The following is a 16,683-nucleotide window of genomic DNA, read 5'->3' on the forward strand; positions in this document are numbered from 1 at the left end:
AATCAAATGGACTATCCTAACCTATCTAAATATTGGAAAGAAAGCACAAACTCAGGAAAAGTGTGAACTGAGAAAAGAGAATCTGAAGTACAGGGTCTATTCAAGCGCTTTTACCAAACCGTGCTGGCTGTGCGATGAATGGGACAAAAAACAGGAAGTAAACAACTAGAGTAACAACAATGAAGGGATTATCAGATTAAACTGAAATTAAGCATGCCTCGTTAACACATTCTGTCCATAATTAATGCCAACTTTCAAAGCAGTAGCATTATCCTTTCAAAAGTTATTAGAGTTGAAAGTGAAGAGTGTGGACAAGGTTTTTCAGAAATGAAAAAGGGATTCTAAAGACACACCTAATCACACTATTCTACCAAAAATGTTCGAGATAAACTGCTAAAAAAACACACTTTCCTGCCCGTTTTATGATACCAAATTTTAGCATAATGTAAAAGAAGACCCGCTCTTTCAGAAAATATGAAAAAGTCAAGTTTGGCTAGGTTGACCCATTTCACTTATTTTCAGTCCTCACGCAAAATCACTGTGTGCGACTTTATGTTCGTTTTGAGGTGCACAGTCACATATGTTCCAGTATCTGAGGTCTTGATTCCATGGAATTAAAGATGTGCTATACTCATCTTATCCCGCTATTAAAGCGCGAAAAATTACTCACACGAAAATATCCCCTTTCACAGTAGCATTGTTACCTGTCTCCCTTCTTTTTTGTCCTTGTATAAATTTATTCACTGTTTTCAAAGACAGTCTTCAAGTCAGTCAACTGGGCAAGATTAACCAAAAGTCACATAATCAGGTACTGCAAAGTATTTTAGCAACATCGTCTTATAGAAATATACTATTGTAACTTATACTGATCCCTCTCTACATGTATTTCTGTCACCATTCATCATCATCTGGGTGCTTGAAAGAGCTATTTTCCTGTATTCAACAGAATTCATGCCATTCTGGTCACAATGAACTCACATGTATATAATTCACAGCAGCATGGTACAGCTACTGGTCTAATTGAGCATGATTTTGATTTCATAGAAATTACATCATACCCTATCTTTACACCATATTAACATAACAGAGGTGATGGCATAATTACCCATGGCATCCCTGTATTGTGCAAATACATACATACACACACACACACACACGCATACACACACACACACAACTACACACAAGCACGTATGCACAAACAGCATAAAATACACAAAGAGGCCATGGGAGTGACTGTATCATGATGAACAACGCATGATGCCTTCATGATTTGTATGAATAAATCATATCATTAATAATCATGAGAAACTAGTGACATGATTACCCCAGATTGAAATACATTATCTGGGTATCTAGGACATCCTAACCTCAGCTTTTCCAAAAGGCACACAACACAATCACACACAGTATATTACATTGTCTACAGTGTATGGCGACAATAATGAACACACTGTAGGGCCTTAGCCCCAAAATGCAGCCGTCTGGGAGAGTGTGCTCTGTGCCATGCATGATTAATAAAGCGGAGGGAAGACGTTGGAAGGGACCCGAGCAGTGGGTTTCCACGGTATCAATCCCTACACAAGACTGACTAGTCAAGGATATCTCATATCACATCGTGCCACTTGAGGGGGATCAATGCCCAGATTGCGGATCGGTGGTAGCGAGCGGATTACAACCACATTTGCTCACATCCTCTTGGGATTTATAAACCAATCGCCGCGAATAGATCTCTCGAATAATTAGTTTCTCGTCAGCTTTTTAATCAAGTTATGCGATAAATGAGACATTCTCTGCGCTAATCTGAACCTGCATTGTCAAGCATGTAGGTTCTCATGAAGTATTTAGTTGCTCTCTGAGAAACTATTGATGTGATACTGTTACTGGTTCTGTGTTCTGTTGAAATCAAACAGAATACCTTATAGGGAGCAATTGGTGAGTTCAGTAGCCATTGTTACAGAAAAATAAATAAATTGTGAAGTTACATTTGTACATGTATCTGCTTCATCTTAATCCGTTGAGGACAGACTGATTTTGCCACAACATGCATTTCCCATCGACACCTGCCCGTCAAGTACTAGTATACTCGGGACTTGTCCTCAATGGGTTAATGGCACACAGAGACGCTATGTGTTCCAAGAAGAATTTCATGCCACACAGTTTTATCAGTGTTTGGTAATTGGATTTCCACTTCCCAAGAGACACTCTCAGAGCTGCCTACCAAATTTGAGAGACAAATAGGATGGACTATTTGTTCCTAGCAGTTACTATGAATGATCCAATATATTGAACATTGTGAAGGTATTGTAGTTCGAAACTAAAATGGTATTTGAATGGCTTTTGTTTGGTTTTTGACGTAAACTCTGTCCCTGTAACCTGTCTTTTTAAAATATTTCATCGTACAATTAGTATTATAATAATTTCTGAAGAAAAAAAAATCACCTATCGTAACATTAAAGGCATAATTTACCATTTTCAGATGAAACAAAAACCCAGCATTAGTGCTTTGAAATAGTTCTAAAACGTGAGTTAGGGATAACAACAACCACTGTAAAAATTTGAATCAGTAAAATTGATTTTAAGTATTGTTAAATATACAAAATGTGAACAATAGTTATAATAAAAATGTGTCGAGACTAGACCATCTACAGACAACGGCTTATTAAGAAAAATACTTATATCTCCTTATATTTTAGGCTTTATTGCGAAAATGTTATATGGTAGGATGTTTTTTGGTACAACAGACCTACTCATATGCATCAAATGTGATAATTTAAACATTTTTGAAATCACTGCTCCCGAAGGTAAACCGGACCCTTAATATAAATATCATTCAAATCAAAACTCTCTCTCACACACACACACACACACACACACATGTACACGCACAAGTTCAGAAGGAGAAAAGAAAACTCTATGAAAAGCCACTCTGCGAAGGCTCACCTGAGTCTGAACTTGATGACTTTTTGGGCTTTTCAAGGGACGACAGTTTTTGCTGTTTGAAGGCATTGGCCAAGTCTCGAGCCTTTTCCTCATCGTACGGTCGGTCAGCGAGCGGACTGACCAACACGAGTACATCCTCGACGTTGACCACCACTGGTTCGGAGAAGAGACCAGTCCAGGAGAAATCCACATAGATCCTACCTGAAATTGGAAACACAGAAATGGAAAAAAAAGACAAACAAACAAGTGACTTCAATGGGAAATTACACCCAATATGAATGTGGATTGAGTGTATGAAGAAATCTTTGAACACATGAATGCAGTTTGTGGAAAATCAGACAATCCATTCAAGCGTTTCTTAAGGTTTAAAGTTTTGAATTTTAAGTTTTGGTATTACAACAGCTGGATAAGAAGGCTTAAACAATTTGTGATATCACAGCAGGAGAATGATATTTAGAAAATAAAGAAACGAAAATTCCACAAACTTCCTATTCTATAATAAAACATATTTCTCTAACCTGTTACTGATATACTACATTATTGAGGGTAACATTATTCCCCCTGTATTCTGAAAAGAGGTAAACTAAGCCAAGTGCTCTTTCATTAGGCTAGAAAAATAAATACATAATGTTGTCGTCTGCTTTAATATCCAGCGATGGCTATACCAAAACTTTTTGATATTTGTAGCTTTTGAAAGGATTGTCTAATTTTCACAAGACTTCAGATATGTGTTACTAATATTTCTGCATTTACTCAATCCACATACATACTATAGTTTTACTCCCTGAAAGGAAATGTATAGTTGCCATAGAGATTTGTTGTGGGAACCTGAACTTACATTTGTACCTCTTTGCACACAGTTAAATGTGAGCAGATGAAAACTTCAGAAACAAATTATTCTTTTGAATGCCTTTCAGATGCAAAGTCAGAAAAGTCTTTTTAATTTTTTTAAATACTTTTTTGGCATTTCTGATAAAATCTGAAATAGCTGCTGCCAGCAGAGTACTTGAATATGAGATGGCAATATAATAACTGTGTGATTCTATAGAAGTCCTCTCTTTGAAATGATGGTTGTTTGGTCAATTGATTCTAAAGCAATATGAGAAATGGGTAATGGAGTGGTTTCACATTCTGAGTGATTTTCTGAGTTCAATGGACCCGTTGTAAATAACATCCACAGATGATTGCATTTCTTTCTTGATGGCTCTGAACATTCTGAAGACATAATGAGACAGGAGATAATATCGGGTAGCCAGTTTCCTGGTAGAAAAATGCTATTCCCTGCATGTGCACTTCAGACCTTTTTGCACACAACACAAATGTCATTTAGTGAGCATCAAATCACCCTCCTTCCGGATGCCTGTTAATGTGTTTCATGGAAACCATTGACTCTAAGCTCCATAAAGTGATGAGGTTTATGGGCCAGCTCTTTTTTTATTGTATTGGTGGAGATGCCATTACCCATCTTTGAGATACGCTCAAACCTATTGTTCGGAAAATGTCAAAGTATCAAAGAGCAGACGGAATGTTGGATGAATTGTTAAATGTAAAAATAGCACAATCAAGGTACTTGCACACAACTAGCTCGATCTCGGGGGGATAAATGTCGCGCACAAATATTTGCCAATGCAATACGGCCCGGCAACCAAGTGAGAGTCAACAATTCAGATCAGGCGATCGATGGATGGATGACACACAACACCTGCAGGCATATTATCATGGCTTGGAAACACTGCTTACAAGTATAAAATCAGACCAGTGGCTTTCATGATTACAGAAACCATACAAACCATACAAACCACACTGACATGAGGTATTGACAGAGAAAGGCAATATAACAATAATGATAATGATAATGATAATGATAATGATAATGATAATAAGAATAGTAGTAGTAGTAGAAGTAGTACAATGTAGTAATGATGACAATAATAATGATCATAATAATAACAATAATAATAATAATAATTATGATAAAATAATAACAATAATAATAATAATAATAATAATAATAATAATAATAATAATAATAATTATGATAAAATAATAACAATAATAATAATAATAATAATAATAATAATAATAATAATAATAGAATTGTACAGCTGCAGCACTTACCTATATGTCCTGCAGTAATTTCAATAGGAAGGTTCAACTCTGCCTGTAACAAAAAAAAAAAAAAAATGAAACAGAAACTGCATAATATTGACAAAGCCAAGCAGTATGATCATTGTACTCCCAAGTCCCAAGAAATATGGATTACCACTGTAATCAGACATACATTGTATCTCATGACCACAATGTGCTCAGAAATATTTCTTGTATAACAGAGATTAAATCAATGTGAAAGTCCAAGTATATTTCATACTGACTGTACACATATATACAATGTATGTACAGTATACGTTCCTTATGAAGAATTTGTATGTAATATGTACAATGTATCTATTTGTCTATGCCACAAATGTTTCTAGTTTTAAAAACAAAATCTGCAATTCGATACATCTTTTGCTTTGATTAAGTACAAACAAACCTTTTAGTATTAAAATTGTGTACATTTGAATATTTACTTGCTCTGAGTCAGTTACATAGTTATCTTAAATACTGTAGTGCTGTTAGGTAATATGTGTTGGCATGTTCTACAGCAGTGTCATGTATTACAATGTTTGTTCATGTCTGTGTAGCTCATAAACTCACTGTATATCCGGCACAGAAGGAAAAACATTAAAAATGAAATAGCTGCAGCGTTTCTAGTCATCACAAATAATTTTTATCACATAACAAATAGCACTGCTGCCCACTTTTCTGAAAAAAAAAATCATAAACAGAAAATCAACAATATGTAGCCATAAAATGAGACTTTTATCTGAATAAGTTGCATTGTATCTAATAGTGCTGCTGGATTATTTGTGTTGGCATGTTCTACAGTGTACAGCAGTGTAATGTATCACAACATCCTACTTTTATGAAAAAATAAATAAACACAAAATCAACAAAGTGTACCTATAAAATGAGATTTATCCTCAAACTTATTGGCAGACTTACCAATGCCTCTGGCTTCAACTGCAGATCAGTCAACTCTAGGCTACCTGGAAAAAGAAAAAGAAAAAGAAAATGAAATTGTTTTATTGACTGGTACTCCATTGTATATGGTACGGCCCTCATATATTATATCAGCAAATGAAAAGCATGGTTATTAATATTCTCTGTGAAATAACACCGGGTCTGTTATAGTCTCAGTGTAATTACAAAAAAAAAAAAAAAACACCATTGAGCCAGTTCACAAGATTGTTTTCTTCTTTAATGTTGACCTTACAAGGCAGTTAACTTTGGTGCACATGATTTTATACTATAATTCAAATCAGGTTACGATTGTTGGGTCTAAATAATGACACGGTCGGTTTTCTAGGTACTGACTATTTGCATGTCGGGGTTCACATATCAAAAAATGTTTTATACAAACATGAAAATCTTTCACAAATATTTGTCTGGGAAACTAACCAAACATTTACCTGGTAAACAGAAAAGTGGATGTGTAGAAATTTGTGCATTAACTTGCAATTCTGGGGCATGTTTATGTACAATGTATGCTATGAGACTGGGTCAAAGCAGTTTAATATCAAAATTGCATACAGTAGAATAAAGAAAGTTATCAAACCTTGTATACAGCAATGCATCACATATTTTCATTGAATTTTGATATTTGAAAGTCAAAAACTACACAGCATGCAAATGACATTTATAGGGAATGATGTCAAGAACTCAAAAATTTTCTATTAAAAAAAAAAGTATACAAAAATATTATGAAATCACGTTCTGGATACTGTATAGATACTTTGGCAACTAAGATTTCATCACCCCAGAGTCTGTCATCATTGCCTTGTTATTTTCAGGACAATAGAAAACTGATGAAAAGAATGTTTTTTTGTTCATTTTTATCTTTAAAAAAAGGAAAGATCAGTGCACATGTCAGTGGCAGACTCCTGAGGCCATGACACCATAACATCATCTCATTAAACCTGTGTAGTTGCTACTTAAAAAGTCGGTCCTTTGTGGCCACATGTATTCAACTTTAAAATTCCAATATACTTCCTCATTGCATGGCTGATTTTTATGTTAACATCCAGATGGTGTGGAGTTAAAAACTAGAAGACATGGTTTCATGTGGCAGCATGTTGGCTCATGCTGGGGTATACATGCCTCTCCCTTTCTCTCTCATCTTCTCTATCATCTCATCATGTGTGTTGTCTCTTCATATTTTCCCCTGCTTCATACCTTGTCCATAGAAGGATCTCTCCTCTTTTTTTTTATCTCTCTCTCTCTCTCTCCAATCTCCGTCTCACTGGTTTCACTTTCCTATCCCTGTTCCTTTTCAGGTCGGGTCACACCTGGCATGTTTATCATTTAATACTAAACTGGTCTGGCTTTTTTTGTTCTGGTTTGTTTCTATTTTTGGGTGTGTGTGAGTGTGTGGCGTGTGTGTGTGTGTGTGTGTGTTTTGCCGAAGGTTTTTCAACGAGTATACTGTACAAGCAATGTAGTTAACGCCAAATGTTTATAAAATGATGATGATGTTGTTGTTGTTTAGGGGTATTTTATCAATTGCAGCCCAGTGATGTGTTGTACCTACTGTCAGTTGTATACAGCATGCCATCCATTCACACATTAGGATGCCAATTTTCTGACACAATCTACACTGAACATGGATGTTTACTGTGCACACCTAAAATGTATTGAAAGAAAAAGTTCTGCAATGGACCTCACTCATATGCAGAGTGTAATTCTATCAATCTGACCTAGTTCAAGTACATGTAACTTCCATCTCATTATGGGCCAGGAATACATGTAGGTTTGAATGATTGCAAATACAGTGTGTGCATCCTCCGTCAAAAATTAATGATTTCCATGACGACACACAACCAAGAAGCACGAAAATCAAAAGAAAATTAAACTTGTTGACAAGAAATGCTCATCGCAAGAAACTTGAGCCCCAAACACCCGTGCGTTTGACGTCACTGCTAAATCAGTCGACTTAATTGGGTGTTACAAATTCACCTGCCCGGGGCAAGCACTAGTCACTGCAGAGCAAGTAAAATGATTAAAGCATTTTGCTCCTTCAAATACATTGTATGCTAGCCCATATGCCCATTCAAGTAAGACATATTCTGTTATCCACTCCTTTTAACCTTTTGTATGCTGTGAGTGCTGACTGGCAATGGAACTCACATAGCATTGTACACATTGTCCAAAGTCCCTGGCACAGATAGTGTTAATACTGTAACCACATGGCAGAAACTAGATACACTGCCAACAGCCAGTCTTCTCTCCAACCCCCCCCCCCCCCACACCCCCATCCCGTCTCGTGTTTACTACCGTCTGGTGACTACTAGTATCACATGACTACAAGGGTCTAATCAATCATTAGAGTCTCATCCACCAAGGCACAGAGATCACATGTACATGTATGATTGATTTGGCAATGGACAAGAAAGGCGGAACTAATGGCCGGATACTTGCACTGAAGTACGCTGAAAGAGATACTTGTTTGTTCAACAAAAAAAAAGCATCTGAACTACACCTTCCAATCAAACTATGGTTCTTATTTCTAAGGTAGATATGGTATGATAAAGGATCATGTCATGTAGACACAAAAATGCATGCACAGCCATCTTCACACCAATACAAACACACACATCACATACAAACATGCTTATGAATTAAAATACAAAGATATACGTACACGTACATATGTGGACTTACTTCTAGCATAGAGCTACACGTGTACAATGCATGTACAGTTGTACATCATCCCATATGCATGTACCTCCATACCAAAGGTTGTAACAACACACAACACACGTGTACAATCTGTACACACACAGCCCAAGTGAAGACAGATTCTGATAGATTCATTGCATGCATCTTTTGAGACAGGTGGGTTCATCTGGGTGGCTAAGACCAGGCGTCCACTAGGGCGCGGACAAGACCCGGACAAGACCCGGAATGCAAATTTGGTATTCCGCACTCCTTCGGGAACCTGTCCGCACGTTCCTGAACGTGTCCGCTCACTGTCCTAAACATGTCCGGGCGTTTCCGCACCTTCGGGAGAGAGAAAAATTTCCGCGTCCAAATTTTGATCGAGACCAAAATTTGGACGCGGAAATGAACTTCCTGACACCTTCGGCGACTTGTCCTGACGATGTCCTGAGGATGTCCCGCTTGTCCGGAACCCTTCCGCTCCTTCCGCACACGCTCCGGAAAGAATCCCGCGGTGTGGGGAAGCTTCCCGAATGAAAGCGGAAGACACCAGGAATGTTTTAGGACAGCGCGGAGCCGATGCGGATCTATATATGCAAGTGTCCGGAACCGATGCGGAAATTGTGTGATCCAGACAAGAAAATGTCGACACTTTCCGCTAGCGTCATGCCAATGAAACGCAAAATGAGCAAGAAGGGAGGCAAGGCCCCCATGCAAATATCCCCATCACAGGCACTCTTTTCGTCTAGTGATGAAGAACAGGTAAATCTAAGGAATTTCCGGTCCCAGAAGGCAAAGAAGAAGATAGTAGAGACTGTGTCAAAAGCAACCAGAAAGAAGTGAAATCAGCCCCCTAACTTCCTAGTAAGTTTGTTTTGATTTGATCTTTTCAGAAATTATTTTTCATCTGAGTGACTTTCCTGGTTCCTATTACTTACTATAGTACATTTTCCTTTATGTTGTTTTCGTATTTCATTTGCCAACAAACTAGGTTGTCCCATGTGACAGCCCAGCTGAAAAATCACAAAAGTAGATGGAATTACACTCAGAAAAAAAAGCATAGAATTTTTGGCTAAATGTTAATGTATTATATAAACATGAACAAGTTGTTATTCATACGTAAATGCTTTCTAATGATACAACATATTAGAACAAAAGACAAATTCATCACATTAAAAAGCATGAATTCAATTGCAAAGAAATACCTGTGGTCTCATGACAATGTAATATTTTTGAAGCCCAAAATAACAATGAAAGCTAAAGATGATGGAGGAAAATGAAGAATCTTCTGGCTTCAAAATCCAAGTGAAATGAGAGAAAAAGCAATAAATCATGAACTCGAAAAAGTGATAATGTTCTGTCTTTCTTTTGCTTTGTTTTTTGCTGAGTGTATATATTTAAGTACACATTAAGCATCACAAATCATTTCAGAAACATTCTTTACCTGAATGATTTTCGTAGTTGTTATTACCTAATATTTTTTCTTCTCTTTTTGTTTTAGTTGCAAATAAACTCGATTGTCCAATTTGACAGCCCAGCTGAACTCCCCCCCCCCCCAAAAAAAAAAGTGAATTAAAGTAAGTTACAAATATTTCCCCATTTTTACACTTCATCGACAATATGCTAGTAAGCTCTAAGCATGAAAAAAAATTCTCGGACTTGGAAATGTTCAAAAGTGATCAAAATAAGAGAGGGTTAGAGATGCACAAGGGAAAAATCAGAGAAAGAAAAACAAATTTAATGATTAGGATCAATTTGGCAAGTATCAGACAAAACATGTATATACTTCACGATGGATAAAGCACATGTCTAAAAAAAGGGAATAAAGAATATATACACCCTGTATATATATATACCTGTATATATGTATATATATATATATATATATATATATATACATTTATAAATAGATATATATATATATATATATATATATGTATATATATATATACATTTATAAATATATATATATATATATATATACATTTATATATATATATATATATATATATATATATATATATATATATATATATATATATAGTAACATAAGTAACAGTTAGTACTATAAGTAACAAAACTGCAACAAAGATCATGCTGTATTCACTAACGGTTTATTTCTTGTGAAGAAATAAATCGTTGGTGAATACAGCATGAACTTTGTTGCAGTTTTGTTACTTATCTTTTTATCTTGCCCACACGTGGACTACCTTATCAACATGACTATATATACATATTTACATTTGCATTTTTATGTATATATTATATATATATATATATATATATATATATATATATATATGCATGGTTCAAAAAGTTTACGAATGTCATCCATGTGACTGTAGGCAGAGAAAAAATTGTTCTCCCAGATGAGACAAATAAAAAAAAATGAGTCGTCAGCGGACATGCAAACAATCCTATTCTTCGACTTTTGGTGGTCACATTTATCAAATAATATTGACCAATCATATTAATATAATATCAGCCGCTACTGCTGAAGCACAACAAGGAGCATCAGTGAGCAGTCAAATGAGGAAAAGTCAAAATCAGCGCCAAACACCTTTCCATTTTCCTGGTATTGTCCGCAGCTTGTCCGCATGCCTAACTTTTGTTGTCCGGAAGGCATCCTGATTGTCCGCGTTCATTCCTGGTGTAATCCTAAATGTTTCCGCGCTGCCCGGCTACGATTAGCATATTCCGAGGTATTTCGCGCTCTTCCGGAGTGATTCCTAGGAATGTCCGCAGTCAGTCCGCGGACAGTACGCGGACAGTCCGCGGACTGTCCTAGGAATGTCCTAGGACAAGCCGATTCACAAAGTTGTTCCGCGTCTGTCGCGGACAGGATGCCGAAATGACAAAATTTGCTTCCGCAACCCTTCCGGGGCTTGTCCGCGCCTAAGTGGACGTCCGCCCTAACCTGCAAATGTGATGCACAGTCACCACCATCTAATAATCGGGATTCCAATAAACTGAAAGACCACTATAGAATTATATGAAGTCAACGATCCTAATGGACGTTTGTTTATTTATCCATTCTAATACTGTCCACGACAAATACAGAAATCTGAATTTGAATCTGAATTTGTTTGTCTAACCCATAACTAGTGTAGTCAGTGGATGACTAAATGTCTGGTCTCATAAAAATCAGGAAAGATTGTTACATGGGAAAAGAGGGTCCTACTGCTCCCAAGTTGTGTCGATTAAAGGACAAGTTCACCCTCATAGACATGTGGGTTGAGTGAATGCAGCAATATTAGTAGAACACATCAGTGAGAGTTTTGAGGAAAATCGGACAATCCGTTCAAAAGTTATGAATTTTTGAAGTTTCTGCTCAGTCACAGCTGGATGAGAAGACTACTATAGATTGTGATACCAAATGAGTACAACGATATAAAGAAAGAATGAAGAAAATTCAACATATTTCCATTTTTCTCGCATAACAAAAGAACACTCGACTTCTCTCTTTCAGAAGGCAGGGGGAATAATATTACCCTTAACATACGTCAGTAGCAAGTCGAAGAAATGTGGACTTTATCAAAAAAGTAAAGTTTTGTGAAATTCTCTTTTTATTTTCCTTTTTTTGTTGTACGCATGTGACATCACACACTGTAGTAGTCTTCTCATCCAGCAGTGACTGCACAGATACTTTAAAAATTCATGACTTTTGAACAAATTGTCTGATTTTCCCCAAACTTTCACTGATCGTGTTCTTCTAATATTGTTGCCTTCACTCAATCCACATGTATATGAAGGTGGACTTGTCCTTTAAGTGGAGGCAACTGTACTTTGTAATGTGTGGTTTGCCCGTTATTCATGACAGAATTAATCAGGACTGGGTTCAGGGCCATACTGCAGTAACAGCAAATCTCAGGGATTAAACCACACATGAGACACTCATGAATGATTTCAGTATCTAGTCTCTTGGGGTGGAAAAGCGCAGCTACGTACTGCAGACAGGACAATGAAGTTTCCCCTGTTGCCTCATTGTCAATTTTGCATCAAATTTCTTGGTAGACTCACATTTTCTACGTAATGCCTACATATTGTAGGCACATACTTGAGGAGCCAAACAATAAAATCAATAAGAAAACTTCAAGCATATGACAGATTTTACAATCATACTGCTTAATTCTTAATGTGCCAGGCCCAAAACCTCTAACGTGCCAGAGGATTTTACCTAACACCAGAACGTTTCCAAACTGCACTGACAATGAAATTTAAAACCGCCATATCTCTGAAACTATCGACTGTTTTGAATTGAGTTCTACACAACAATTATCAAGAAATGTTTGTTCTTTCGTGTCATGTAGTCAGTTTGCCATAATATCTATCTGAACCTGAAATATTGCAGAAATAATTGATACATCAGAAAAATTATTAGAAATTTTTGTGTAGTATGGAAAAAAAGAGTCAGTCGTGTTTTTTCTTCAATAGAACGCTCCCTTGACTCTGTGAGAAAGTTTTAGAGCAACATCTCCTCTTTCAAATGATAACAAAATTGCGTTCTAGAATTGTATGATTCCAAAGATACTAGCAGTTTATTTTGTCTTAGCTTGAGAAGGAAGAGCCTACTAATCCTTCTTTTGTCTAAGCGGACCACGGGCGGGGGTACTCTATTGAAATCGGCAGGTCTTTGTCCGCGCGCAATTCCTATGCTAGCGTGGGGACGATGAGTGATGTTCACCAAAACAAAAGGATGAAAGACTTGACTGACGAACGAAAGCTGACCCTCTTTGAGGGACAAAATCAAAAGAGCTTCCCGCAGGACAGCATCCAAGCTGAACAATGCGAGTGGAACCGCATAGACGATACACGCAGATTCAATAGCATACACACGTGTGGTTACCAATGAGACTTTTGATCCATACACATCTCGCAGAGGGTGCGCTCGCTGCGGATTTTCCCGACGCAAAAAAAATACATCTAGCTGAAAAATCATGTAATTACTCAATATTTTCTAATGTAAGCATGCTCACATTTTCAGTGGAAACGATGGCTATGCTAATCAGCTACCACTACATATCATTGGCAGTTTCTTGGTGTAACACATTACGGTACCAGAAGAACTTAAATGATCAATGCTTTTCTCGCTCTTCTTAGTCGCCGATCGGCGACCATGGCACGTCAGGACTAAGGTCGCCGTTCGGCGACCATGGCACGTTAAGAGTTAAAAAAAATATAGTGGCTTACACACAAAACTTGCCATAATGACTTTCTATCACAAAATCTAATTTTTCCTGGCATGATATGTGTGCAAACATAAGACTGGTCAACCATGCTAGTATGAATGCATCATTATAGATGAGGACTGGCGGGGAGGGAACATATTGAATGTTCCACCCGAAGGGTTTGAAATGCTACTGAGGGACTTATAGCCTCCCGAAATAGCATTTCAAACCCTGAGGGTTGAACGCTTGGTACATGTTCCCGACAACAAAAGTCATCATCTGTTATATTATAATGGGTTAGTCAAATCACACTTTCGTACACATTGTAACAAATATCAGTCATCTGCTTTTTCACATTGTATAGAATAGGCAAATTTATCCTATCGACTGCGTGAAAAATATTATCGTTCAATCGTTTGGTATCGTTTGTCATTTATTACATGAAAATATTTTCCCATGGGAGAACATTGCAAATATGTTCTGCCCATGGGCAAACATAACCAATGTGCCTCCATCACATGACTGTGTTTAGCCAATCACTAACTGGTATTTGACTAACCCATTTAATATAACAATTTGTATGTTATATTTCAGCATGTATTACCACGAGCAAGTTTGGAAAAATTTGATTTCGACTTTCATAGTCCATGCAATCGATGCTTCATCAATAGGTTGATGTTGCATATTCTTCAAAACAAAACTTGGCCTGGGGTTTGAGTTTCTTCAGTTTGTCTCCCTCTACAAATTAAAATTTGTCAAGATCGCAACTGCTGATCCCCCCCCCCCCCCTTGAATAATATCTTTCTTTCAAAACTTGGCCTGTTTCCAACGTGATAAGGTTTTCATCATATACATGTAAGCTACTCTGGCGGTATGATATTTGATGTACTTAAAATGATATAATGATAAAATGATGGGGATTCGAAAAATTCAGTACAATTAAACTAGTGTTATATCAGTGTGTACGTTACTACTGATGAGAAAATGATATATCTCATGATCTGTAAAGGACTCTCATCAAACACGTTTAGAACAGAGAATATAATAATGCGTCTGTATTATTCTTTTTACAAACAGCATTTTAACTGTAATATATAAACTCAATAATACTTATAATTTGATAATCAAATAGATTACAGGAAGAGTACAGACCTCTGCCAAGCAGCTCACTATCAATACATTCGTAAATTTTCTGTATGCATGCTGAAGATTTCCCTACATTCTATTTCCTAATGATAATAGGCCCATTTCCACGGCTTAACTTCCACAAGTTATTAAAATTGTGATGTTACACCACCAGTGTGTAATGGGTCTATTGCATCTCACTGGAGTCTAGTCTACCGCATACTACAGATACAATGTACATGTTGCACCTCAAACGTGAGCTCAGTACGCATACGCACACCTCGAGTACACACAGCATGAACTTCACCATTTGTTGGCCCCACTTGACAATGAAAGCCCTTGAAAAAAAACCAAAAAAACACTCATGGATCCAGATAGTGGCCTGAATCACTGCCAAAATCATAATGTTTCTTGCATCATTGGGTCATTCCATGGGGTTGGGTCTTCTCTAGATTTTCATGTTGTGTAGGGAATAAAAGTCATATTCTGAAAAATTTATCAAATAATTGTCCGTGGTTTGCAGTTATTCTTGGAGAGAAATGTGTGAAGAATTATTTGATGAAAAAAAAACAAGCCTGTGTACAAATGTATTTTGTCTATGACTGTTTCACTAATGATGTCCCATGGTTTTTTGTGGTTTATGTTGTGACATAAATATATGCCATTTTCATGGCAATGTAAAACAGGAATATACAACCTTTCAGCATTATGCCTATCATAATTAAGAGAGGCAAGGTGACTTCTACAAAGACTATAAGGCACATAAACATTTGTAACAAAATAAGAACACCAGAGCATCTTCAAGCAACCTCATACCTATGTTACAAACGATGTCCATGGCAATTTTTGTTGTAACATAGGTATAGCATGGTTTTACATACACTTCCAATCATAATATGATTAGAAACTTTATTTCTATAATGAGATTTATATTTCAAGAGTATTCTTATCCAAAAATTAGCATCAAAATCCTCCAAATAAACGAGAAAATACGGAACATATCACTGTACTTCAGTGCGATGTCCGGCCTCTTCGTGTAACGTAGGTAAGGAAAGACGCGTCTCGCGATAAAAAGAAGAGCTACTAACTTCAGCAATCGTATTCATGTCACTGGCAGTCCTCCCCCAATGGCAGAAAAACTACTCACAGCCAATATACACCTACCTGGACAGCACAAGATCTGTTTTTCTGCCGTTGTCCATGTAACGTAGGTACAGGAGTTTTAATGTTTCTGATGTCAATTGGTAAGCTTTTACGCTATTTTACGAAAATAATAACATTTGTCATATTCTGTAACTCTATTAGAGGAAAAAAACGACATCTAAACCTCTGAACTGGCCAAAAATACTGTGGACGATGATACTGTAGTCCCACATACTGAGATATTTGTTACAGGTTCATGTTCATAATTTTGATTGCCAAATTTTCCATCCATGCCGGTCTCTGCAAAAGGAGCATATATTCCTCTCTTAGAAAACCATACAAAAGTATATCAGTGTATCATCACTGCAATATTAAATTTTTTTACCTCCCGATTATTGTGAATTTTTGGACCCTTTTGTCATTAGGTATCTACCAAGGTAGACGTGCTAGAGTTAGTATTAATCACTATATACTAGTTGGAAAACGTAGATGTCCAGACTGCATCTGAACTAGAGAAATAGAGTTTGCCTTATTTTGCTGGTGATAT

The 16,683-nt window shown here is 36.8% G+C and overlaps 1 protein-coding gene across 1 annotated transcript in view; it reads right to left on the reverse strand.

Annotated features, from left to right (window-relative positions):
• The window catches only part of LOC139710552 (intermembrane lipid transfer protein VPS13A-like), a gene marked incomplete at its 3' end in the record, with an annotated part of 135,295 nt that overhangs the window by 99,791 nt on the left and 18,821 nt on the right, over positions 1–16,683 (reverse strand). Inside the window, exons 3-5 of the mRNA XM_071622486.1 lie at positions 5,989–6,032; positions 5,062–5,104; positions 2,944–3,144 (exon numbers count right to left, since the gene is read on the reverse strand). Coding sequence (XP_071478587.1) covers positions 2,944–3,144; positions 5,062–5,104; positions 5,989–6,032 — 288 coding nt within the window. The remainder of the gene's footprint in view (positions 1–2,943; positions 3,145–5,061; positions 5,105–5,988; positions 6,033–16,683) is intronic.

The sequence above is a fragment of the Diadema antillarum genome, unplaced genomic scaffold (genome assembly GCF_040938485.1).
Source record: "Diadema antillarum isolate AM-2024a unplaced genomic scaffold, OU_Dant_1.0 seq00001540_RagTag, whole genome shotgun sequence".
Taxonomy (NCBI): domain Eukaryota; kingdom Metazoa; phylum Echinodermata; class Echinoidea; order Diadematoida; family Diadematidae; genus Diadema; species Diadema antillarum.